Source organism: Melospiza georgiana, chromosome 8 (genome assembly GCF_028018845.1).
Source record: "Melospiza georgiana isolate bMelGeo1 chromosome 8, bMelGeo1.pri, whole genome shotgun sequence".
Lineage (NCBI taxonomy): Eukaryota > Metazoa > Chordata > Aves > Passeriformes > Passerellidae > Melospiza > Melospiza georgiana.
The window spans coordinates 32111614-32137859 of record NC_080437.1 but is presented as its reverse complement, the minus strand read 5'-3'; the positions used below and the strand labels follow the sequence as shown (position 1 = coordinate 32137859).

The following is a 26246-nucleotide window of genomic DNA, read 5'->3' as shown; positions in this document are numbered from 1 at the left end:
AGAATTTCTGCCTTCACATGGGTAAAACACCAACACTTCAGAAGACAAAAACTCTGACAAACAAGCTGGACACCAAAAGAGAAATATATAAAACATATTGGTTTGGAGAAAACTAAGGCCTCTGAATATCTACTCTTTGTTGGTGTTTTCCTCTACAGATGTTCCCTACTAGTCTAAAAACAGTTAAGTACCTACCAGCACCACTTCATGTCAAGAATAATATCGTGAATGGCATCAGTCAGTGTTTGAACATTTTCAAATTTCATTCCTCGGCTGAAACACAAAATTTCACAAAAGTTAGTCTGAACTAGAGCAGCGACTTTACTGAAAAACTTTATCTTATTTGTACTGTTAACAAATATGGCGTTTTGGCTAAATGAGAGAGACAAACATTCCCTCCTGCAACGAGCTTTAATCAGGAGCCAAGATTCAGAGCTATTCTGCAGTACAGTTCAATGTCCAAATCCAAGGCAGGAGGTTAAAAGATCATTAAATTCTCAGGACTTTGCATTTTTTAATGCTGCTTCCATTAAGAAGAGCAAGTGTGCAGCTATTCAGGCATGTGCAACATTCTGTTCTCATTTTAGTCTCAAGAAAAGTAACTACAGTAGATTTGGAACTGGGATGGTGAGCCCTGCTTTGCCAGTGATTGTACAGACAAAACCACCTAGAGACACATCCCTCCTCCTCCCCCTACCACATCTGGTTATTTTTCAGGATTGTTCTCAATTCTCTCCTGCTCACAGTGCAGAAACACTGTGAGGGTCACTGCAACTGTTTGTAGAAAAAAAGTGAATGAAGGAAAACGAAAATTCCTCTAAACAAAAGATTAATCATCAAATCAATCCAGGGTGCCAACAGTCCCACAGAACTCTCAAAGGTCAAACTGCTCTGAGAGGGGTTTCCCTTACCACCACCCCCTCTGACAGTATCTACTAATGCCATATTCAGTCAGCCAGTAATGCTCTCCCAGGCCAGCTGCAATCCCTAGATTAGGTTTGGAAGTGAAGATTAAACCACTTTAGACCCCACACAAATGCAGCCTGCTTGTGGGAAGCAGGAGAAATACATGCCTGTGACAGATGACATGCTTGGGCATGTGAGCCTCAGAGGGCAGTCATGAAAACAGCAACTACTCACACTGGATTAAGAAAAAATCCCTGTATTTTATATTGAAATAACAGCATCAGGGTCCTGAAAGAACCCATTATGTTTTTATGGAAACAAACAAGAGAAACAGAAATAGAGAATTAAAAGCAAAATGCTACACAGCTTGAAAAAGCAGGTCAGCCACAGCTTTACACTCATGGCATGTTTAAGGAAACTCTTAAAATGTGGGACAATTAAGCTTTGCCCAATAAGTAACTGCATTTTTAACAGGTCAGGAACACAACATCACAAACAGCAGTGCTTGGTTACCCAAGCTTTAAGTTTTATAGTGCTTTAGTTTAAAAACTGTATTGTTGTCTAAAAAACCAGTGTTTCATGCAGAAGTAGAAATAATGAGTCTTCTCCTCATTTATACTTTCCTTTCATGGCAATAAAAAAAGATGCAAAGTGACACTTCCAAAGGGTTTCTTACCAGTGCTCATGGAAGTCAAATGAAACATAAGTCAGATTTGCATTGTTGTAAAGAAGAACTTGTTTAAGGTAAGCATCTCCAATAATCTTCTCTCTGCCTGTCTGGTCCACCAAGTTAATAATAACCTGTTCAAAAGTTTAATTATTTAACATTCATCATCTGCTACATAACTTGCTTAGATTTACACCATGCAATACCAAATAGCTCCAGAGTTAAAGATTCATAGCAATCTTGCTGAAGTTACAACCTTTGATAGATTGTACCTAAGACAAACAAGCTCCCACAGGTCCTGCCTACACAAATTTAAATACAGAGAAGCTCTGAATGCATATGACAGGTATACAGAAATAAGTTTTAAACATTGCCATAAGTTATTCCTGGGTTTTACTGGTTATTTACAAGGTTATTTGAAAAACCTTAAGTAAAATTCTATTTATGAACCAACCTTCCGATTGTCAACAAGCTTCTAAAAAAACCCACAACATATCACCAAGAAAAACAACCTAAAAACATTAACTTTCAACCCCTGCATTTTTATAAGATTACTCTTCTGTCATGTAGCACTCACCTGCTTTTTGTAATTTTTCAGCTGCTCTTCAAAGTGTGCACGAAAACAGGACACGGTTTCATTTTCACCTACAAGGCAGAGCAGTGTTAGACAGAAGCAGCCTGTTCAGCAATAAATCCTGTTTGATGTATGAAATCATGCCCAAATTTGTACTCTAAAAAACCAAGATACCTTAGCTTAAAGATAATAACACATAGTACAGAATTACTTTTAAAGGTATTTCATTAATTTGCTCGGCTTCAACACTGCTGTTATAAGCAAACACTTTCTTGAATTTTGCTGCATTTTGCTTTTTGTGCAGAGGAGATGGGACAAAAATTTAACTTTTAATAAGCCTGCTTCATCCTTCTGCATATGCACCACACCCACATAAACATCTCCTCCAAAATAAGAGTTCCAGGGGGCCCTGATTTTAAGGTTTTTCACCCAAACACTTACTCTTGTCCAGCCGGGGCCGTGGGTTGTACCTGTATCCAACCTGGCTCCAGAAAACAGGCACAGAGCCTCGTGTTTGGATGTAGGAAAGGGTGTGATTGTGGACATGGATCAGCTGCTCTGTCTCAACATAATTTGCCACATTTCCATTTTTATCAACACCTCTCCGCTTATACCGCATTCCTGGGGGAATGATGAGAATGGTCAAGTCACAATAAAGTATTTGCCTTAAACACAAATTAATAATGTTGCTGGTTTTGACAATGCTAACCCCAAACAAGAGTTCTAGCCCAAATCCATGATCAATGGTAGAAGTCACTCCTATCCTAGTTCATTCCTCAAAAGTTATTTTGACTGTATGGATAAAGTTTATTTACTGATACACTATGAGCAGCAGAATGTAAGCTGACAGGACAGGGCAGATAAAAGTCACAAATACCTCTGGTCCATCTTAAAAGACACATTTCTTCCTGTTCTGTCACATTTAACACAAAGTTTTCCTTTAGTGCTCAGTATTTCCCATTAACCTAAGGGCCACTTTTACTGGCAGAGGCTCCACTTCTCACAGAGACCCCACAAGAGACCAGAGCTAACAAACATCTGAGTCCAAACAAGAAATACCATCTCCCACATTCAATCCTGAGCTTGGCAGAAAAAAGCAGCAAAGACTGGACAGCTCAGCACTGTCCAATTTCCCCAGCTGCATGGCCCTGCAGTGCTAGGAGCACCCCAGCAGCCTGCAGTGAGTCTGCCTACCAGCCCTGTGCCGACTCCGGCGGGAGATGAGCGCCACCAGGAACGTGGGGTGGATGTCATCCACACAGGAGGATTCCTGAGGAGGAGTTTCAGGGCTGCTCTTGTCATCATCAGAAGATTCACTGTAGTTTACTACCAGTTCTTCAATCTGCACAAATCCTTGAATGATGGGGATGATCCAGAAGTCCACTTCAGGATTCTGAAGGGTACAAAAAACATTTACTTTCCTGTTGGTCCAACATTAGCTACAATTGTTTCTGCCGTTTCTCATGTTAACAAAGCAGTTGCTTCACATGCTTTTCATGCTTTAATTTTTGCCATATCCTTATTTCTGTAAGAGATAGCAGCATTTTTCCCCCATCAGTCACAGGGCTTTTAAATCAGAAGAAAGAAAGCAATTTTTTTGACCTAGTTTCTGCTTTAAGGCAGTTTTAAAACCTCTGTGTGGACACATACTGTACCACCTTTACACAGGAAGGTAGATGTTAGCCTGTTTTCAGCAACACACAGTGTAACAGCCCCTTCATATAGGCTAATTTAGTCCTCAAGACAATTGGCTCATGGTTCTGCACCCTAAAACATTGATTTCTTAAACAGAATTGAGATCCAAATTCCCCACTAACTCAAGGTTATCCATTAATATCTTATAACATGAAAAATACAACTCATTAAACTCCTGCATTACACATAACTTTCCACAGAGGACATAGGTTTACCCTGCTGTGACTCCATAACCATTTGATTATGTATAATTATCCATGAAAGAGGAGCAGGGCATAAGGCAAGATGCCTGCTGTCACCCCTAAGGAAAATTAGACTTGCCCTAAACTGGCACACAGAAGTTAGCAACTTAGTCCTTGGTCTAGGAGGTTAATTTAAAATTATGGAAGGTCATATAATGAAGAAAGAGTGGTGGCTTGCTGTTTCTTTATGTGCTCATTTGCCAGGAAAATATTTTATTTACTCTGGACAGATGTTCAGAACAACTTGTTCTACACTGTTTTTACACTGATCAGCTACTGTGCTAAAGGAGACAAAACACCATCCTCCACTGTGGAGGGCCAAAATCTTATCTCAGGGAAACTCTGGAATTCAGTTATTTCTTTCCTGGCTCCTCCTCATTATCAAGTCCAGCTCTGTTCAGGGATAATCCATTTCACATAAAAACACAACTTTACCTTCAGAAATCAGCACAAACATATCACTCCAAGTTATTCTACACTGCTTTATTGTTTTGATGTTTTATTTCAGCTGAAGTTCCCTCCTTAGCAATGGCCACAGGCTGGCTGGGGACAGAAGGCAGTGCCAGCTGCTCAGCTACAGAAGGCACAGCCCTGATCTGCCAAGCAGCTTTGTAACCAAACCTCTACAAGGCCTTAAACAAACATCTCAACTAAAAAGAACTAAAGAATTGTTCTGATAATACATCTTAAAAATATGACTTACATCAATGCTGATGAGATCTTCAATCATGTGCTTGTTCCAAAAGAATCTGTCATCCACCTGTTCAGAAGACAAAAGGGCAGTTTTTGCAGCATTACAAGTTAGGTTTGGCAATATCTGTGGGAAGGACACCAGAGTCCATCAGTTTATTCACCACACTGCACAGACAGTTCAGAGCTTTAAATAAAACACTTCAGTTCAGGTCATGCTGCTGCAGACTTTTGTTTCCTTGCACCTGAGCTGGTTACAGGACAAGGTGTTCAGCTGCTGTAAAATGTGACCAGCCAGGTTTGGAGCATGACCATTATTGGAAGCTCATGCCCCACGTGGAAGAAACAACACAAAAAAACCCAAACAAACACAAATAACACAAACAAAGACAAATAACACAAACAAACACAAATAACACAAACAAACACAAACCCAAGCACTCACTTTCCGCCACAGGGGCAGGTTGGTTTTCTCACAGGCACTCTGCCTCTGCACAGAATTTGTCAGGTCATAGCTCAGGCTGTAGTAAAAGGAGTCTGAATCCATGAACATCTTGAACAACTCCTCCAATAATCTCTTCTCCAGTCTCTCTTTCTCTTTGCTTTCTCTAATCTGAAAGAAAACAATGGCTCTCTTGTCTTTCTCTGTGAGTGAAAAAGATTCCAGTCTATTTTCCATTTCTAACCTTGAAGGACAAACACTTTCCCAGTGATGAGCAGGACCTTAAAATTCTCAGCAAAGAAAAACACAAGAGACAGCAGCCTGAGAAACATAATTCTAATTTTAATAACTACTGTTTTGACTTCCTAATCCAAGCCATTCTTGGTTTAAAGCAGTTAGATGAGATTGATTGGTGTTCTGAGGAACCAGGCACCAAATTCTGTGTCCAATTCTCTATTATAAGAGATACTTATGCAAAGAAATTTCTAGAAGTTTAGAACCTCACTAGAAGCTAATCCTAGTAAAAAAGAACTCTATTAGCAATTCTGCCAAAATTATATAATTACAAAATGAAAAAAAAAATCACAGAAGAGCCACAGTTAAGTAATCCAAAAAATTAAACTGGGCATCAAGAGAATAGCTCCACATTCTGCAATTTTTTAAAAGTCTTTGTATTCCATTTGATCATCCATCAAAACTTTTGAATTATAAACTCAATATTTTGGAACAAAGAATGAAACGGTAGAAAGCTTTACCTTCTTTTTATTTGGAGCAGACACATTAGATTTAATTTGAGTAAGAGTCTTCAGCAGGAATTTTGTATCATCTGGGGACTGTGTTATCTTCTCTGGCTTGTTTATCCCAAAATGGTGCTTTTTACAAAGCTAAAATAATGACATTGAATTAAAGCCAACATTTAAATACTCTTTAGAAAGGTCAAAGAAAACTGAAAGTCTACAAAAGCAAGATTTTGATGTCCACAGACCTAGGAGAGACACAGAAATAGAGAGGGAACATGCAGGTTTCCATCTACACTCTAATTCTCACTCTTATAAAAGGCATTTTCTCCTGCCATTGTGAGACTGCCTCAATTTGACATGACTTGAGTACCCAGACCCACCCCAACTTCCCACTCAAATTAAATTAGCACTACTCAGTTTTATTTTTATTTTTGTCCCTTTATCCATTCTCTTTTGGGGAAAAAAGTGCAACATTTTAATTAAGGGTTTCCCTTCAAGTCAAGTTATAGAATTAAGATTCCAAAATGGGATGAAAGCAAGAGAATCCATTAAAAAATATACTTGCTCCTGGCTCAGTTTATCTTATTCTTGTGTGGTATTCCCAATGATCTTTATGAAATTTAGGTATTATGTTGTTGCAATTTCCCTTGCCAGCAGAACTTGTGATTTCTGTTTAAAAAATATTTTTAATAAAAGAAATAGCATTTTAAAAAGCACAAAATATTCAAGATGTTTGCTTATACCAGGACAAAGAGACAAGAGGCATTTGAGTTTAATTTCACTGAAGCAGGAGGGGAACAGTCAGAGCTCCTTGAGGGTGGCCATACCTCCAGCTCCAGATCCTGAGGCTCTGTCTCAGACAGTGGAATCACTGCAATCTTGGTTATTTTGCACACCTCATGATCTCCTGGAAGTTTGCCAATCAATGCTTTCTGACGAATTAAAAGCAGCCACCATGGTAAATCTGGGAAAAAAAAGAGATCAGTAGATGCTTTTATTTGTTTTGTCAGGAATTTATTTTTATTAGTGCGCCAGAAATCATTTGACTAGAAGAACCCAGTGAATGATGATTTGTTATTGTTATGTTTTGTTATTATGCATTGCAGTAAAATTTTAAAAATACTTTAAAATATTTATTCAGTCTCTAATATAACAAGGAGATTAACTATTTCACAGACTTACATTAAAGTAACCCCTGCTTCACCTATAGGAATTAACAATCTCTAGGCTGATGCACATTCCCACTGATGGCAGCACAATTTCTGGACAGCTGGAGCTCAAACAGCAAGTTAAGAATTTCCCTTTGTGCCTCCTGTCATGTAGCAAACAAGACAGACACAGGTAACACCTGATTGCAAGATTCATGAGTGAAGAAATCTGATGAGCAAACAGGGACTGCACCACATAAAGTAGTTTACATGTGTTTAAAAGCTCATGACATCATTCCTGAAGGGCATAAAGTGGTGGAGAAATTAGCGAGATAAAAATTAATTAAGATATTGGTGACAGGTGCATTCCATCCAGCCTCCAACACTTGCAGCTATAGCATCCACAATTTAATAAGACAGGGAAACACAGCAAACATTCCCATGGACTGCTGAGAAGTGCCTGGACATTCCCAGATTTCAATCCCTTGGCTAGAGCAGGAATTGTGTGCTGGGCTTTTAGCAGCCAACAGCAAAAGTTCTGTCAAGGGAGATGGAAAAGGCAGAGAAAGTCCTAGAGACAAACATAGACACTCACTACTTCTCCCAGCTGAGAAGCAGCCAACTGAGTTCAGCTGAAAAGGTGACATAAAGACATAAAAAGCCTGCTGTGATAGACTTAAACATGCTCCCACACTTGGGATGGCAGAATGTGTCCTGTATTGTGCCTCTGAATACCATACACAGCCTTTGAAAAATCTATAGCAAATACAAACCCTGTTCTCCTTGCTCAGTAAATTCTAAACAGTATTTTATCCTCTGAATGCTTAAGAAAAACACAGAAAACCCCAGCAGTTCCTTTTATCTAAAGAACAGGAATAGTCACTGCCAACTGTGTGCTGTGACACTGCACTCCCCCCTTGCATTCTGCATCACTGCTTTAAAAAAGAGATATGTTTGTGTTAGCTATTAAGAAGCCTTTCAAAATTTCATACCTACAGACAGGCTGTGAGAGCCAGAGGGTGCCTCCCAAAAAGGCAGGAGGGGAAGGGGAATGAAGACAGGCAGCACTTCTTTAATGTGCACGGTCCTGCAAAGGGAGCCCCGAGCTGCACCTGAGCCCTGCAGCAGAACCCAAATCTCTGCAGGATCAGAGACACCTCAGGTCAGGAGGGAGCTCAGGGTGCCACCCTGATGGAGCAGAGTCAGCCCTGAGGCTGCAGCAGGGACAGGAACAATCCAAGCTGTCACACAAGCACAGTCTCCCAAAATTGGCCACAGGACACCAGACCAGGAGAGGAGAATGACAGCAAATGCCACTCAGTGATCCCCAGCGCCCAGCAGGGCTGGAGCAGCTCCTCTGTGCATTTGTGGCAACATGCCTTGGAGAACTCCTGCCCTTCCCCAGCAGCCATGGGCAAAAGGAAGCTGAGGAAAATGACAGATTTTATGTAACAGCAAGAAGACCACTGAACAGATTAAAAAAATCCTTTTGCAAAGGAAAAACTGAAATGCTGCCAGACCCACCAGCAGCACACAGCGATGCCTATCAGTTCATCTGAAAAGATCTACCCTTTCTGTGCTGGTTTCCAGCAGGAAAACCCAGCAGTGTCTGAAAGCCAGGGCAATCCAAGCTTTCACAAGGCATCCAGAGTCCTGTAAGCTCATCTATTCCCACCTGCAGAAGGCTGGCCACACAATTTACTTTTAGGAGATTACCAATGTATGTCAACAAACAAACCAGACATTCTAACAAAGGCAACCATCTAGAGCTCCAGTGAATTAATCAGTAGGGTTCTACTGGACATCAGTATAAGTAAACGCATTTCTGAGCAGATACACCACAGTAAAAAACTGGAAAAGCAAAAATCTCTGCCCAATCTTCCCTCTACCTATATTAACAAATCCTGTTAGCTGTAAACAAGAACTTAAGAGCTTTATACAGATAAGTGAGTTGAGTATCCTTTCATCATTTTTAAAAAGGCACTGAAATGTCATCTTGGTGTACACAGCAAAATTCTTTGTATTACAGCCAGAGCCACAGAACATTGAAAGAAAACAGGAATTCCCCAGCAGATCAAAAGTAAACAGTCAGGAAGTAATTATGGAGATAAAGTATGCCCTGAAGTAAAAGCTTCAACAATAACCATAAAAGCAGCACATTATAATAGCCAGCAACACCTAAATAACTGAATCCCTAAATATAGAGAAAGTGCTTCTGCAGTCAGGAGGAAAAAAGCAGTTCCACAGATTAGTGACTGCCTGCTCAATGTGTGAGGCATGGTGTGCACTGCACAACAGGACAGCTGCATGCCACCCCAGAAAAGTGCACTTTTCAAGTCATCTCTCAGGATATAATGTTCATTTTCAGTGTTTTATGAACTAAGGCAGAGCAGATGGTGACAACTAGTTTGAAGTATTGCATCCAAAGGAAGCTATTACCTCTCATTCCTCACGAAAATGGAAATTTACTCCTCTGTTGTTCCAACACCATCAGCACAACTCTGCTGTTTTTCTCTAACACTTCCCTAACAATCTAGCATTTATTTTCCCCCAATGCTTCTGCAGTAACTTTTCATAAACTGTACATGAGTTTATTGCAAATGCTGCTTTCTGCAAGGATTTTGATTTTAGCCAAGAAATTCTACACCACCAATTTCATATTTTTGTTACTTGAACAACTTCAAAATTGGCTGCATGCAAAAAGAATGCTTTGGGTTGTTGACTGTATGAAATTCAGTTATATCTCAGTGAGGAGATTTCAGAGCAGCCTGTAGTTTCTATCAAGATTCAGAGGCACGCAAACAAAAAAAAGCTGGGGATAAGGAAGGAAGAACTCCCTGTTTACAGAGCCTGTGGACTCTTGCCAGCAGCATTTAACCTGGATCTTAATTAACCAGCACTGGAACACTCCAAATGAATCCAAGTAAAGACAGGGGTGTGCTTTGACCAAGAAACACAAGAACCTGTGGCAGAAATGAATGTGTTAATTGGTAATTGCTGGAACTAGTCAGGAAATCCAGCTTTGGTTATAGTCAGATATACTGGACAACAAAATTAAATTCTATAATGTAGATCCTTTATGCAAGAGATGTGTTTGCCTCTATATGGGAAGATTATGCAAAGACAATTTTAACTGTGCATCTTACCAAGAAAATGAGCAATGATCTGTTGCAGTAGCATCTCCACAAAACATCCTAAAACCCTTTTCCTTTTATCCCCATTGTTACTCTGGATTTTCTTACAAGTTCTTTTGGGATGGGCCAGATAATGGTAAGCAATTCTATTCTTACATTCTGATATTCAACCAATGTTTTATTGTTTGGATTTGAGTTCCCCCCACACACAAAAAAATAAAGTATCTGAATGTTTAAGAAAATTCACTTTGAGGAAGAACAAAACATTGCTTTAAATAGATTTGAATCTCAAATATAAGTGTACAATTATCTTCAGAGGTACAAGTGGCCCCTCATGTCAAAAATTCTTCAAAGAATTAAAAAATAAACCATGTAATATTGGCTAGCTGGTTTCCATGAGACAGCTTCCCTGTCACAGCAGCTTTCCTACAAATTCTCCTGTATGAGGCAAGCAATAAAACCAGCAAGATTAAGAGTAAATTAAAACCCATTCCTAGTTACAGCTCATTGGCAAGGGTACTCCAATGCTAAATTACAGACAGCCCATGACTGATTACAGGGACATTTCAAGGTCACCTTAGACAATTCCAGCATTCCTGCAATAAACAAATCCTTCAAGAACACATGAGAATCTATGTCCAAGACATTCAAGTGCATACAGGCTTTGCCACAGCTCTAGAGTGCACTGGTAGCAACTCCAATACTTTAAAAGGCATTTGAAGTTCTTAAGTCTTTTTTTGCGCGCCAAGGATTTTTAAAACCTCTTTTCAACAATAGCTGGTAACAAGGTTCTGAGCAGGACATGCCCAAATTCACCAAATGAGCTTCAAACTAATTTTTCTGATCCTGATAACCTAGGGGCAGGGGAGAAGAAATCAGAGCAGCAAGTCCTCCTGTTGCAGGTCAGGCATTTCACCCAGCTCCTGCAGCAGAGTTCTCCTGCTGAGCCTGGACAGAACCATCCAGCAATGTTAAATATTTATACAACTTCTGCTGATAAAGTTTCCAGGTGACAAAGATTGATACAAGAATAAGTAATGAAGACAGGTTTCTGTTACAGACTGCTAGATGATTCAGCCTGAGGATAACATCAAGCTACACTGGAATATGACCAAGTTCATTGAAAATAGCAGGTTTGAGGAGAGCTGTGTGAGACAGCTCAGTCAGCCCTCTCCTTGTCACTGCAGCCTGATGGATGACACTCATCAGGAAATGGCAGCAAATTCCAGGAGCTCTCAAAATAAAAGGATAAATAGCTGGAGGCTATCTTTCTTTAGCCATTTAATAGCAGAAAACAAGACACCACTTATAGGAGAGTTGCATCACTAAATACCAGAGTATCTACAACAAAAAGGATGAACAGTTTGTGATGGTGGCAGCTGACCAAGGCAGAGACAAAAGGAAACACTTCCACTGACCTAAGGAGAAGCTGAGTGGAATGCCTGGATGAGCTTAATTGATTCAGGAGCTCTATAGGACACATGGAAAGAAGAGATATCAGGCTTATTACCTGATAATCTTAATTTACCTGACAACAGCAAGATGACACCTGTTGAAGTATCACACTCTGGGGAAAGTTTCACCTCAGATTTCATAAGCAGAGGAAGCAGCTCACAATAAAGACACATGCAAAGATCTTTAGTTGCCACAACACACTAAAAAACCTTCCAGAAAGCATTTGAAGTCTCCCTTTTCAAAGGCTTTTATAACTAGACTCCCTAGAGAGAAGGGGGGAAGGCTTTTGTGTACTCAAGGGGCTGGTTTTAAACACACCCCACACAAACACAAAAACATGTGTCAAAACCAACCACTGAGCACTTTCCCACAGCAGAAAAAGGTCATTACTGGAGTTTAGCCATCATTCATCATGGACAGCACATGCTGACCAGCACAGACAACCTGGATGAAGAGAAGAGAAATGAGATGGCAGAGTCTGAACCACTTCATGGCACCAGATCTGAAAAAGGGTGGCTGAATAAATCTGGAGAATGAGCACAGACAGAAATATCAGGTGAACTCAAAGAAGATGAAGTGATGTGACTAGAAGGAGGACATAACCAGAACTTCATGGAGAGGTGAAGTTCTGAGCTATTACTCCCAGAAACAGGACCAGGGCTCACAGTATCTATGGAGCCACCCCCAATAACTCCTAGGATTTATGTGCCCTACACTCATGCCAGAGTGTCCCAGTCCCTGCTCTCCATCCCATCACCCTGAGCAATCTGTTTCTATTCAAGGCACCACAAACATCTGATCCATTTCAGCACTTAATCCATCCTGCCCTCCTGGAACACACTTGAAACTTTACCTGTATTGATCATATTGCCAGGCACTACTTTAAATGCAGGTGTAGGCACTCACAAAAACAATGGCACCCAGCAAGGGTTTGTGACCACCTTTCCTACCTGCCACAGCTATCTTGCTGGACAAAGCTGGTATAAATCAAAATTAATACTTGTTATGGCTACTGGAATTTGCAGCTGATAAAGCAAAAGGAGTAGTGAGTTTATTTTACAGGAAAACATTACTACTATCAGTTAGAGACAAGCTTATCATTAAAATAACAATGAATTCTACACCTGCTTGAGTTTTATAGCTCTGTCATTTAACTGCAAGCAAGTTTAAGTGTTCCTCTTGCTTCCAAAAATTCCTCTACCAAGACAGCAATTATTCTTCAGGTTTTTATATAGCATTGAGAATTCAAGCCTTACACTTTTGTGAAAGTTTCCTTCATTAGTTTTTGCACTGTACCACAGGAGAACAACAGGAATCTCCTTGAAAGGATTATTCCAAAAGATTTAAGAATTTTATAATTCTCACATGGAGATTCAGACAGAATTTCAAATACAAGTTTCTACTATTTGTGAATGCAGGTCTCCATTTTTACAAGACAGTGCCAAACCACAACACATTCACTGGAGAGCAGAGTGAATTTACATGTGCAGCTATAACAGAACCACCTTGACAAGTCCATCTGGGGAGTCCAAAGAACCCCACACTGCTCCATTGGAGCTATGCAGTATCATTTGTAATATCCCAGAGCTTCAGCAGTAAACAAATAAAAACCCCATCAGAAGAGAACATACCTGTATGAAGCTGGACTTTCCCAATGACTCCCTCCACCAGGCCCAGACAAATGGGGTTCCAAGCCAAAAGAAGATCAGTGGCTGCAAAAAAAGAACAAAGCTCCTGTTTTTAAACAGCAAACCAAACAGGACAATTAAATTGAACAGTCCCCCTCTCCACTTTCCCCACCTTAGAGGGTAGAAAATGTAAAATAATTCCAGCAATAATGAGATTATGTACATGTCCATTTTTGCTTGCTAGGAAAAAATGACTAAATATTCAACATAAAGCCCTACCACAGATATTTTCCACATTTTTGAGGGGGGAAAGTAGCTTTAGGCAGCAGTGATTAAATTTAATGGAGGCTTAATTCTTCTTGTATCCACTAAAATTTTTCATGTAAGCAAAATTTTACTGGCTGTAGTGAAACTGAATAGAGGTCACCAAGTTACCAGCACAGCCTCAAAACCCAGCAGATGTTGACTTTCACCCCCAGCTCCCTCCCATTTGTATCCAATTACTATGACTTTCACATCCTCTTTCTATAAACACACACACACAGACACTTCCCCCTCTGTGAAAACACTCTCCACAAGCACATGGAATATCAAAGCACACAAAGTCAAGGTTTAGGTTTCTGGTTCTCCAACTCTTAACAAATTCCAGAGAACCACATAGGAAGTAGAAGAGAAAGCAGGAAGAAAATGAGTTTCTAGCTGTGGTGCAGTACCTGTTCAAGGATTTGAGAGTGGGGGAAAGAGGGAAATTCCCAATTCAAATCTTTAAAGTGAAAACAAATACTTCAGAGCAAATATCTGTGTAGGACAGAAAAATCTCAAAGGAGAAGTAGTTTTTCTATACTATGAAGGACAAGCTTGTTATTATTTACCAAAACACGCTTGTTCCAAGGTAAAAGAACTTCTCCAGGTTTAACATCCAGACAAACTGAATATCTTAGCTATTGGTGTAAGTAGATGAATATTTGAAAGAACAAACTCACAAAAGAGTACAAATCATGTACACAAACACTTTATCTACAACACCTTCATTTCTGCTTGTAAATCTGAGATTTGCAGGTGACAACTGACAGTATGATTTTTTTTTCACATAGTCATTTTAGAACACTGAATCCTCCTTAAAACATTTGTAATTGAGGCCTTGATATTCCAATAACACACATTGTTTTCCCAGCTTCCAGCATACCATTTAATAGTACAAGATTCAGCTAATTTCCTCATTAAATACAAGCATTTCCATGAGCTGCAGCAGAAATGGTTGCAGCCAGGGTAGATCTGGAATAAACTCATTAAATGGGATGGATCACATGTGCCTGGACACAGACAAGCAAGAACTAAAAGCCCACAGCAGCAGAATTTAAAGCAACGTTTGCAGCAGCATGCAGGGCTGCAATTAATATGTGCAATAACCACACTGGAGCAAATTCCTGTTTCTTCCTTTCCCTGGAGACTTGAGCTGCACAGAACCTCATGGCAGAATAAAAGGAGCTTCCTAGGGAGACTGAGACAGCTGAGCATCAGGAAATCAGTGGCAGTGGGTGTGACAGGTTTGATGTGCCCTCAATCCCTGCTGGAGCACCTGAACACATCTCCTATCCTCCTGGCAGATTTGTGCTCGTACAAAACGAGTCCAGAACAGCCTGAGCTCAGTTTCACTCCAAATAACCCACAGGAGAATCTGTGCTGAGTGGGAAAGCTGCACTGGCAGCAGAGAGGAATGCAGGCAGCCTTCCTCACTCCCAACCCTTCCACCTTCATTCCCAGTTTTGTCTGAACCCTGGGACTCTTCTACAGCTGCACTGTCTCACACCTCATCTACTTACTGCTCTCTTTGTAATTAGCCTTAAATTCATACTCCCACCTGCCAGTGGTATCAAGCAGCAAACAAAGCCAGACACAGGAGGAATTTAAAGAACCAAATCACTGAAGGTTTACCACGGCTACCATAAGCTTGGTAATCTAGAACACATTCTGTGTCCTTCTAAAACTCTGATTTCCTGCTGTGATAAAGTATCAGCAAGAAAACCTCACTTGCTATCCAGAGCCTTCCTCTAGGAGTTTACAAGAGATAAAAAAATGAGGAAACAAGATTTTGTTTTAATTAGAGGAATAAGGAAAAAAAATTTTAGAACTGCTTGTAAGAGGACATGAGAAAATAGAAGCCTGCTACAGGAATTCTCCTACCCCAGCAGCAGAGACACAATGAGAAATAGCTCTAAACTTTCGGTACAGACAAGCTCTGGAAAAGAAGAGAATGCATTTGGAATCAAATATTCCACTCTGGAATATCTGGAGTGCAAATATTCCCCTTGCAGAGTTTAAAGGCAGCAAATACAGACCCACCAGCACTGGCTCTCAGGTCAGTGTCATTATCAAGCTACTCATGGTAAAGGCTGACTGCCTGAAGAAAATTTTCCATGGGGAAGGCAGGGCATAGAGGAAAAAAACACATATTTAGCAATATAAAATGGGATTACCATGTTTTTCTCAGTGTCCAAGAAAACCTAGATGCAAAGAAGCCTTACAGGAGCAATGCTTGGAGGCTGTGAAAAAACACCAATTGTGGAATCACATTGACTTCCTTTTGGTGACAGCATCACTAAATTTGGTTTTCTTACACTATTTCTAGATAATATTTTATAGGAAAGTATGTGTGACAGCACAGAGGCAAGGCAATTGTTTTGGGTTTTTTAACTAAATAAAGCATATCTGGTTCCAACCTGATTAGAACTTCGTTATTGGTTAGAATTCAGTTTCCTGTGTGACAACCATATCTCAGCTCAGAGCCAGCACCCAACCATGCTGAATAAATATCACTACAGAAAATGCCAATATGAACCTCCAGCTCCAATGAGTGCACTCTGGAAATAAGAGATGGATGAACCAAACAAAATAAAGGTTTAAATATAATTTCCCCAGCCATCCCCAAAGATGGGCTTTCATGCTGAGTGCACTCCTGTTCACTCTGTATAGGAAAAAGTTGCCTTCAACTTTTGTCTAACACTAAAATTGAGCAAGACTGTTTCCTTGCAGCCATTTGGTAAAACTGGCAGCAGCAATCTCCAGTCAGTATCTTCCATCTTTGAAATTATAACCACTCTATATTTAAAATCATTACATAAGCAAAGATTCAGAGATCCAAAAATGTTAACTGCAAGCCTGCAGGATTTAAGTATTGAACCGTATTATATTTTACAGAGTTTAAGAGGCAGCCTAAGATGATACAGTGATACAGGCTACAGAAGGGATCCACATCCTTTTAAAGTCATAAAAATAACCATACAAAACAAAACTGAAAATGTTCAAAGTTTTCAGACAGTATACATGAGACCTGGCCACATATGACTGCTGAAAGAACTCATGACAAGTTTCATTCTTTTTTCTTTTTTTAAAGAAATGGCTGTCAGTAAGAATTAACCACCACAAGGCTCTGTCAAAGGAAACTCTGAACTTTCCTTACAGACAAAACAGACAATGTTTTGAGATATAATGTGAAATCAACTCATCAATAGTCACTCTTGTTTCCCCACACAAACTTCACTTCCTATAAATGTCATACAGTCTTCCTTTAAACCTCACAGAGCCAGGAATGAAGACTTCTCAACTTTAAACTGCAACACAGGGATGCTGAAACAGACTTCTTACAGAATTGTGCTGATGATAAAAGAGCAGTGCCAAAACAGTCACTGTCAATGACAGCAGAGTCCAGAAAGAATCACTGTGAGCAGTGAGAGGAGTCCAGGGAAGATCTTCCCTGGCTTGAGGAATTCTCTGCTGCCCTCAATGTGTTTAAATTCCAGAGAAGTGCCAGTGTTTGACAGGTCTTAACACTGAAGGATACACTTGCTCACCAAACTTCCATCCTGGAGTACAAAATTGCTCATTCTTTCTTTCCCTCATGCTATTAAACAAATTCAAGCTCCTGAAACAAATGTTGGGGTTTTGTGCTGATTCCTGTCAGGGATAAATGACCACTGCAATGCATTTACCATTCACAGTGATTGTACCAGCACTCAGAAGTTCTGTCACAAATTCAGAACAAAACCAGCTTTGATGTGATTGACTTCCACCACCACCACCACCCTCAGAGCTCACCAGCAGCACACAGAGCCTGCAGCACCAGATAAAGTCTCTTTAATTCTTTGTGTTTACACACACATAACCCTGATAAAGGTGATACAAAAGCAACTTGGAAGAGCATCAAAACCCAAAACTGCTTTCTGGCTCTGTCTGCAGTCTACCACCAGCTGAGTTGATCCAAGGTCAGGCACAAACTCTGATCAGAAAACAAACCACTGCTTTGGGATAAACCACTTGCTCAACACAGAGTGGCTGGAGGCAAGGCTGGCAGCTTCCTTTGGAGAAGGCAGAAGAAAAGAAGATTTAATTAGTTATCATTTGAATCCAGCCCATACTGCCTGGGTCAATCCATGGAGTAGCTGTAATTATATTTTCCAATTCTGCTGTAGTTCAGAGGGCACACACACCTCTCATCTCCCTTGTTGGCATTGGGAATGAACCTCAGCTAGGAAGTGTTTCCTGACACTGTGTTCAGTATAAAACATGCACATCATCACTGGATTTCCTTCAGGTTACACCCAAGTGAAGGAGCATGGACATTCATGTGGCAGTCTCAAAAAGTCCTCCTGGAGTCTGGCAGAGCACTGATTCTCCATCATTTTCACCATTCAACATAAGCCAGAGATATTTATATAGAAAAAATAAAAATAAAAGCAGAATGACTCACTATGTACAGCCAAAATAAATCATGCAGCTCTGCTAATGTAAATTTTAACACCAGAAGTGTTAATTTTCAGGAAGAAGCTTCAATATTTTAAAATAAATTTCAGGGTTGTTTTTTTTTTCTTTAAATTGTGTCTGCCTTAGATCAAAAACAACTGCAAGACTTTATTATTAGCATTATTTGACCTTTATGACCTGCTGTGGCTTCTCAAAAGAAAGTCTGCTTTCAAGTTCCAGTTCATCTTTGAATGGTGTTCTGGCATTTCAGCCAGGATTAAGAGATTACAAATTAACTTGGAAGACTTAAGAATATAAAGTTGAACTTCTTTCTCTTGGAGGAAATAAAGTACTACTTATGCAAATAAAACTTAGGCTAATTGAGTTTTCTTTTCAACACAGATTTCTAAAACTGTCTTTAAGCTACTTGCAGAAAGATGAAGCATTAATACATTGAGCATTACAAGCTCTTCATTGTTATGAAGTGTTAACTTTATTTACTGGCATGTTCTCCTCCAAACTTTAAACAAGTTATCCCTTCAGCTAATCACCTGCTTTATTGGGATATTTCCCTTCAATATCTCAGCATTAAAAGATGAACACAAACAGGCCAAGTACAATTTAGTGACAGATTTAAAGCAGTGGGGATGGCAGCACACAATAACAGACATTCACAGTGCTGCTGCCAAAGCAGCAAAAAAGCAACTAACAAAAATGAATCCTACTACTCATCTTGATAAAGAAATACTTCTTTGTGTTCTGGTGCAGCCAGAAAATCCCTCGAGTCACCAGGCATTGCTTGGGAAAGTGGAAAACATACGGGAAATGTTCAGTTGTCTGGAGAGTGCCCAGGGCTCCATGGAATTGCACAAGGAGCCCCTGTGCTGGAAGGGCAAACAAACTGCTGCCACCAGGGCTGGCCCCAAACACAGCCTGACCCTGTGCAGCACTGGCTTCCAACTTTTTTATCAAATGCCACACCAAGGAAAACAAAATTAGCACATATCCCAAATATGTATGTTTATTTGTCCAGCAAAACACATAAATAATCTTTATTGCGTGTATTATAAAAAATATAAAAGTAAGAGGTTTTTAATGGGTGAAATAAGCATTGTTTTAAAACAGTGTTTATTTTTATTAATGGTACAAAGTATTTTCTTCCTGCACCCCCACTGGACTGCCTTGAGCTCCCCACTTCAGAGACCCCTGATGGCTAAATACATCCAACAAGCTTTGATGTGCACCTCAACCCTTTGAGATAAGAATCAGCTCCTCACATCCCTTCCACAAACCTGTAAATACCACTCAGAAAATCACCCAGCAGGGACTCTTAAAATGCAAATAAGTGCCAAGCCACTGGAGCTCAGAGGGTTGGTTTTTTGCTTGGTTGGTCTGGCTTTTTTTTTTTGTTTTTCTTTTTAACTTTAGAGCTTCCTTTTATTCTTCACATTGCTGAACTCTGTTAGCAAACACATTTTCTCAGAAGTAAAACAGAAATGGAAAAAATATCTTTTATCCTTCCAAAAGCAACAACTCTGCACTAATTAATATTATTCCACACCAACACACATTCATTCCCATTTTTAGCTGGTATTTCAACAAAGCTCAAGTTGTTTGAGGATATACCCTTAAAGCTAAGAAAGCAGTAGGTTGTCTGCATTTTCTAAAATCCTATTTACTCTGCAAGAAGGAAACTATCAATCAGGCAGGAGAAAGATTTTATTCAAACCTACTTACAAACCTGACAGCTTAAACACCATGTTCACTCATTCTGAAGACTGTCTATTAAAAGTTTGCTCAGCTACAGCCATACTGAAAGAACAACACAAGAAAGCTATCCTATGCTCAAAAAACTAAAATATAAACATTTACTGAGCAGAAGGATTTCACAATTATGGAAATGAGTTTGTTTTACTAATCACTGAGCTGACTTATGCTAATGCTCCTTAAGAGCCATGGGAGAATTACAGTGGGAGCCAAGTTGAAGCAAGGTAAAGTTTTCCCTCACTGTCACCTGTTCTTCTGATGCCATAATTAAATTTCCTCTCTGATTGTCCAACTCATCAGTCTCAAAGCACAAGAAGAGTTATGGATTGGAAACAACCATTTCTAACACTAAATATGGGAGTTGTACTCAAAAATTTGGCATGTGTTTCAGGAACAGACAGGATTTCAAGCCACTATCACCCCCCATATTCCTCCTTTTATTTCTATTTTCTTTTAATTGTTGGGGAAAATTTGACTACTCAGATAACTAGGAGCAATATATTATTTAAGTGTTGCTGGAAGGCATGCAAATAATGGGGAAAACTTAACCATCACCCCATGTGCAAAAATTGCTGGTTTTCCTTAACTGAGAAATAGACAAAGTAAAAACATGAAAGATAACAATTAATGCCAGACCAGCATATTTGCCATTTACATCTTGCAACCAAGGTTATTTACTTTTAAATTTGGCTCAGAATTCTGTTTTCCAGTTCAAAGGATGTTCAAGGGCCTTGTTTTCAGAGACTCAGCAAACACTGCCCCAGGGCTCTATTCAAGTAAGGTTTCTGCCTTAAAAGGAGAAGCTCAGTGTTCAAGTGCTATTTCATTCATTTGGGTTCAGCTTTTCAGGAAAAAAGTCCTCTCCCAGTTTTTATTGAGGAAGATGCTTGGAGCAAGAAAATAAAACTGATGATTAAGTATTAATATTCCTGTTTACTAAAGCCAAGCTTTAATAAAAAACAGTTCCTGCACTATTTCCAAATTCTCCCTCTAGATACACAACTAATAATTTCTCTTCTTGATACTCCACTCCCATTACTTTATTTTCTATCCCATTCCAACCTGCAACAGCTGTTTTCAAAGAACACAAGCAGCACATCAAACAAGTGGCTGCTTTGTCCTGCAGTTCAGAGTTTAAACCTTAAAATCACAAAAGTTTTCATGTTTCCTTACACGTACACATGAAATATCACCCACACCATTAAACTGTGAAACAACCTAACAAGAGGAGCAGTGTTCTCATGAAAAAACCACAAGCCCTTGGTACAGCTGCAGACCTTTCTTAATTGAAATCAGTGTCCTCTGTTCTAAATATTTTAGCTGCAGTTAGCCTGCAATTTCCTACTCAATATTTAGTTAATACTAACTGATGAGATCAAAGATGAGTCACTTCTGCCAGCAAAATACAAGAAATCCACTTGAATTAGATTAATTTTAACTCTGGGGGAAGGCAAAAAAAAAAAAAAAAAAGAAAAAAAGAAGAACCAGCAACACCAGAATATCAAGATATGAGGCATTAGGAGTTTAAAACCTCAGGTCATTTCAGCATGGACAAGAATTCCAAGAAATCTACACATCTGAGTTGGGACAAGTTTGGCATTTTCAGAACTCTTCATAGAAGGAAGGGAAAGGAGAGGAAAAATAAAGGGGGAACACCCTTGTCATATTCATCACCTGCTAAGACTATAGGAAAGCAAAGAAACACCTCACCTCAAGGTGTATTTAATTCTCACCAGGCTAGGCTTTAACACACTACTAACCCACTTAAGCCTCAGCTTTAGTTTTACTATGTTCTATAAAAAGAACTGCAGGTGGAATTACAAAGTAGATTTTATTTATAAAAGGTATAAAATCATTTCCCTCTTATAAATATATAGGAGGAGCTCGCCTCAGAGTCAGAAACTAAACCAGTGACTAATGTATGCAATATTTAATCAGAGGAAGGAGACAGAGCAGCCCAGCCCACCCCCCTGCTCCATCACAGGAAGGCAAAAGCAGCACCAGGGACCCAAGTGCTGCAGATTTTTTCAGCCTACATTCTGCAGCTATTGCAGATCAGCTCTGCCATCTGGTTTGTCACAGACGCCACAAGGACGTGGTGCTGACAACCCAGAGAGGGGAGGGAACAGAGGAACAGAATGAGCAAGCAAGGGTGAGAAACAGTGCAGTACCACTGCAGCTAAAAAGGTGTCAAAAAACAGCTTGAGGTTCCTTCTGAAGTGACTTGAAATACTAAAGCTCCAGCCTCCTGTGGAATTCATTGCCCAGAATAGATAGGCAGTTTCCAAGACATACGAGTGAAATTCAGGAAGGCACTTTTGTATGAAATAATTCAGCAGCATGACTTCACACTCAGGCTGTCACCCCTCAGAGCCATGTCTAGGACTGCTCTGCAGAATAAAACTTAGCAATAAATGCTTTGGTGGCAGTGGCATCACTCCTCACACCATTCACGAGCTCAAGGCCTTCACTGAGCGCTCCCAGCTCCCACAAAGGAACTGCTCCTGCTCCTCCAGCCTGCAGCACGAGGAGCAGCTCAGGATTCTGACAAGTCACCTCTCATGACTCCTGCAGTGCCCTGGAGGAGGAGGAAAGCACACAGCTGGAATATTAGATGGCCTTATGATCTGTGATTCAGAGATGACTTCACACTATCAGACTGAGACACCTCACCTGAAATGTGTCCCCTGCTGCTCTGAAAATTCTGTTTGGTAACACATCCCTCACTGGACGTATTCAAAGTGCCATTGCTTCAGCTGCTGACTCACAACCATTTTCAACAGATGAAAATGAATTCTGTGACAATAAATTCCTGAAGTGTTTGTTTGAAACAAACAAATGCCCATCTGCCTCTAGTTTACAGTTCCAGAGGTAAAACACAGCTTAACCCATCTTTCTCTTTCAGGCAGAGGCAATGAAGTCATTGAGCATGACATCCCCAAAAGCTGAGTTAAATTCCAACCTGTGTATCCCTCAAAATATTTGGTAGGTTTTTTCTCCAGAGCAATGGGAATCAGCACAGTTAGAAAAAACAGTTTTAGTAGAACTTATTTGACATTAGTGCCTGGAGTATTATCAAGGCCAGCACAATGATAATAGAAGCTTTACACCGTAACAGTCTCACTCCTTCTATTGCTGTTAAAAAATGGTGAGAAGAATTCAGTGTCTTCAACACTTTTCATCCTTTACACACACATCTATATGTACACATATGCAAAGATAAGCACAATTTATACAAACATCATCAATAAAAAATATTTCTAATCTGTGCAGAGCTATCAATCAAGAGCAGCCACCCAGAGCATCAACAGAGTAATCCAAGAGTGAAATCCTGACCAAGACCTGATGTAAGGCATTTAAGGCATGGCTGAACAGCACATGTTTTTTCATTACACTGAAAAATGCACACTCTCAGCAGTCAAATTATTAAAAAAAAAAAAAAAGTCTATGATGCCAAAGTGATTCATGGATTTCCTGCAGGTGACTCATTAGTGCTTTCACTTTAGAGAATAAAAAAACCCAGAAACATCTTGTAAACACAGGCTGACATCCTTCAAACGAGGGCCAACCTCAGACTTTGCTTATGGCAAATATTTACCAAGATTATTTGCCTTTTTTCTTTTTTAATTCAAGTTGTTATCTCCATGATTCAAAGAGGTCAGAAATACAGCTTTCAATATTGGCAAATTTCTGAACATGCCTTTATAGCTGAGGGAGGAGAGTACTTTCAAGCTTAGCTTTAGATTCAGACCTACTCTCCCAAGCAAGGTTTACCAGTATTCTCTATTTCAGCCCATGAATGTGCAAAGATTAATTCAGAGCAGCCTCTGTGAGACAGAATTTTTAAAACCAAGGCCTCTGAAACCAAGCAGAGACACAGAGCTAGATCACAGCCTTTTGACAGATTATTAAACATGTCAATGAACACAAGTTATGACTTTGTTGTTTTTTTAACACAGCAGTGACTCATCACACAGAAATTCATTTACTCATTTCCGGGCATGAAATTGGCCTCAATAATAAATGGTCAAATGGAATAAAATTGCAAACTTGAGGATATGAAGTTTTGTCTTAATACAAGAAAGAGCTATTGATCCAAGAAGCACTTCCTGTGAGAGAAATGTTTCTTTCTTGGGCTTACTTTCAACCTGCCAAGATGTTTTATTTCACAGACCTGGAGTCCACTGTCAAGAAGATGATCCACAGAGAGGGCTGGAAAAACCAAGCTGCAAACACATGGAAATGGGAAAGCACTGCTAACAATTGAGAGTTTCAAGCAGGCCAGGGGACTTGAATATCACATTACCTTTAGTTAATCTGCAGGTCACACACAATAGGGATCACATGGAAACTGCCTGAAAATGCAGAGGCAGGCACAGGACACAACGCTGCTGGAACAGCAGGCTGACAAACTGCTGGGCACTGGCAAAGCCTCCAGCAGGTTAAAGGACACCAAGCAATGTGTCCTTTAATAAAAATAAAACCCAGCAATGGCTGCGTGAAAGCAAGGCACTGATGCTTTTAAAAGTTGAGGTTATCAAACATTCATCTCCACAACTACAGACCATTAGTTGTTTTAATTACTGTGGGTCAAGGAAGAGCTGCTTTCAGCCCATGCAGATGGCTGTAACCATCACAAACCCCAACCCGAGGGGTTTTCTCCCCTGTGAAAGCACACATTTCACTGAATAGCAGTACTGTCTGCTAGCTTAAAACCAATTATTTTGTAAGGTCACTTGCAAATCAGAGTGTTGCTGGATTAGTGAAGTTGATGGACAGGAATTAGTCATGCTAACTTGACACAGATTGCAATTTTATCTAAGAGACATAAACAAACTGCTCTGAGAAGACACAACTCAAGGATGAAAACATAGCACAAGAAAGTGCAGTATGAAAAACAGTTCTTAGAAAAAACACAGATAACAACGGTATTTGATGGTTATGTTTAAAGTTTGTCCAGCCTTTCACAGAAGCTCATAAAGTCTACTCTACTTGGATAGCCAGCCTGGTCATATACACATTTAGCCACCTTTTTTGGCATAACACAGATCCCAGTTTTAGAAAGCTGTAAGTAACATCACTGCAGCCTGCCACACGTTTGGTGAAACACACAGCTATTTAGAGTGTCTTTCTCATACAAGCAGGGTCAGCGTGGTCCTCTACATCAAAGCTACATATTAGAATCACAGAGAATGACAAAAACTCACAGAATGGTTCCGCTTGGAAGGGACCTTAAAAACCATCTGGTTCCAGCCTCCTGCCATGGGCAGGGAGCACACATGGCACAAAGCAAGGGTGGCATTTTATTTTGGAGACACCTTTACCCCTAGGTAGGACAGGATAATCACCATGGTTTCAAAATTCCCTTTTACACAACTCCAGCTCAATTTTTGTTCGTGCTGCCTTCCCCTCAGTCTTGTACTAATACACAGTGCAATTGTCACCCAGCCGGTAATCACTGAAAAATTCAGAAGCACTTTAGAAGCCACAGAATCCCAGAACGTCAAAGGGCTGGAATGAACCTTAGAGCTGACCCCGCTGTATCCACCTGTTCAGTTCCTGCAAGAGGCCACCACGGGACCCATCTGCCCACAGACGCAATGCCCGGAGCATCCCTTATGTAAGGCGGACACCGGCCCCTCACGGCCCCAGCGCTGCTCCCCGGGGATCACCGGCTGCCTTCGGCCACCGGCACCGCTCCGGTCACAGCGCGGGGGCAGCGCTGCTTGATCAGCGGGGAAACAACCGCACGGAGAGGCGCGGCAGCCGGGACACCGGGACCTCCCGCGGCCCGGGGGAACCGGGGCTGCTCCTGCGACCCTCCGGGGACCGGCCCCGCCCGACCCCGGCGCCCGGCCGGCTCCCAGCCCGCCCTTCCCCGCGCAGGCGGCGGGCGCGGCCGCGGGGGTCTCCTCACCGGCTCGCAGCTGCAGGCTGCCGTCCCTCCGGCTGCACCAGAGCGCCCGCTCCCCGCTCTGCAGGATGTAGTGGTCCTTGGCTTGGAACAGCTCCATGCTGGCGGAGAGGGACGGAGGGCGGCACGGGAGGAAGGGGCGCTCCGGGAGCCGCGGGCGGAGAGGGACGGAGGGCGGCACGGGAGGAAGGGGCGCTCCCGCCGCTCCCGCCGCCGCCGCGCGCGGCCCCGGGGCGGAAGGGGGAATGGCCGGCGCGGGGGCGCGCGCTCCCGAGCAGCCGCGCGCGCGCGCACGCGGGCGCTGCCCCGGAGCCGGGGCGCGAGCGGGCGGAGCGGGCGCGAGCTCGGGTTCCGCTCCCGCCGCCGCACGTGACAGCGCTCGGCCCCGCCCCGCGCGCGCTTAAAGGGACAGAGCAGGGGGCGGGGCCTGAGGGGGCGGGGCCTGAGGGGGCGGGGCCTGAGGTGGAGGCGGGGTCTGCGCGACCCTGCCCGGCGGCCCCCGGA

At 41.3% G+C, this 26246-nt stretch overlaps 1 protein-coding gene across 1 annotated transcript in view; it reads right to left on the bottom strand.

Moving 5' to 3' along the window:
* Nucleotides 1-25935, bottom strand: part of INPP5F (inositol polyphosphate-5-phosphatase F) — a 38372-nt gene extending 12437 nt beyond the window's left edge. The window contains exons 1-11 of the mRNA XM_058029612.1: nt 25746-25935; nt 13325-13405; nt 6784-6920; nt 5972-6100; nt 5220-5387; nt 4788-4844; nt 3342-3540; nt 2589-2768; nt 2151-2218; nt 1583-1707; nt 196-273 (exon numbers count right to left, since the gene is read on the bottom strand). Of these exons, the coding sequence (XP_057885595.1) occupies nt 196-273; nt 1583-1707; nt 2151-2218; nt 2589-2768; nt 3342-3540; nt 4788-4844; nt 5220-5387; nt 5972-6100; nt 6784-6920; nt 13325-13405; nt 25746-25842 (1319 nt within the window). The 5' untranslated portion in view covers nt 25843-25935. The remainder of the gene's footprint in view (nt 1-195; nt 274-1582; nt 1708-2150; nt 2219-2588; nt 2769-3341; nt 3541-4787; nt 4845-5219; nt 5388-5971; nt 6101-6783; nt 6921-13324; nt 13406-25745) is intronic.
* Between the last annotated feature and the right edge of the window lie 311 nt (nt 25936-26246).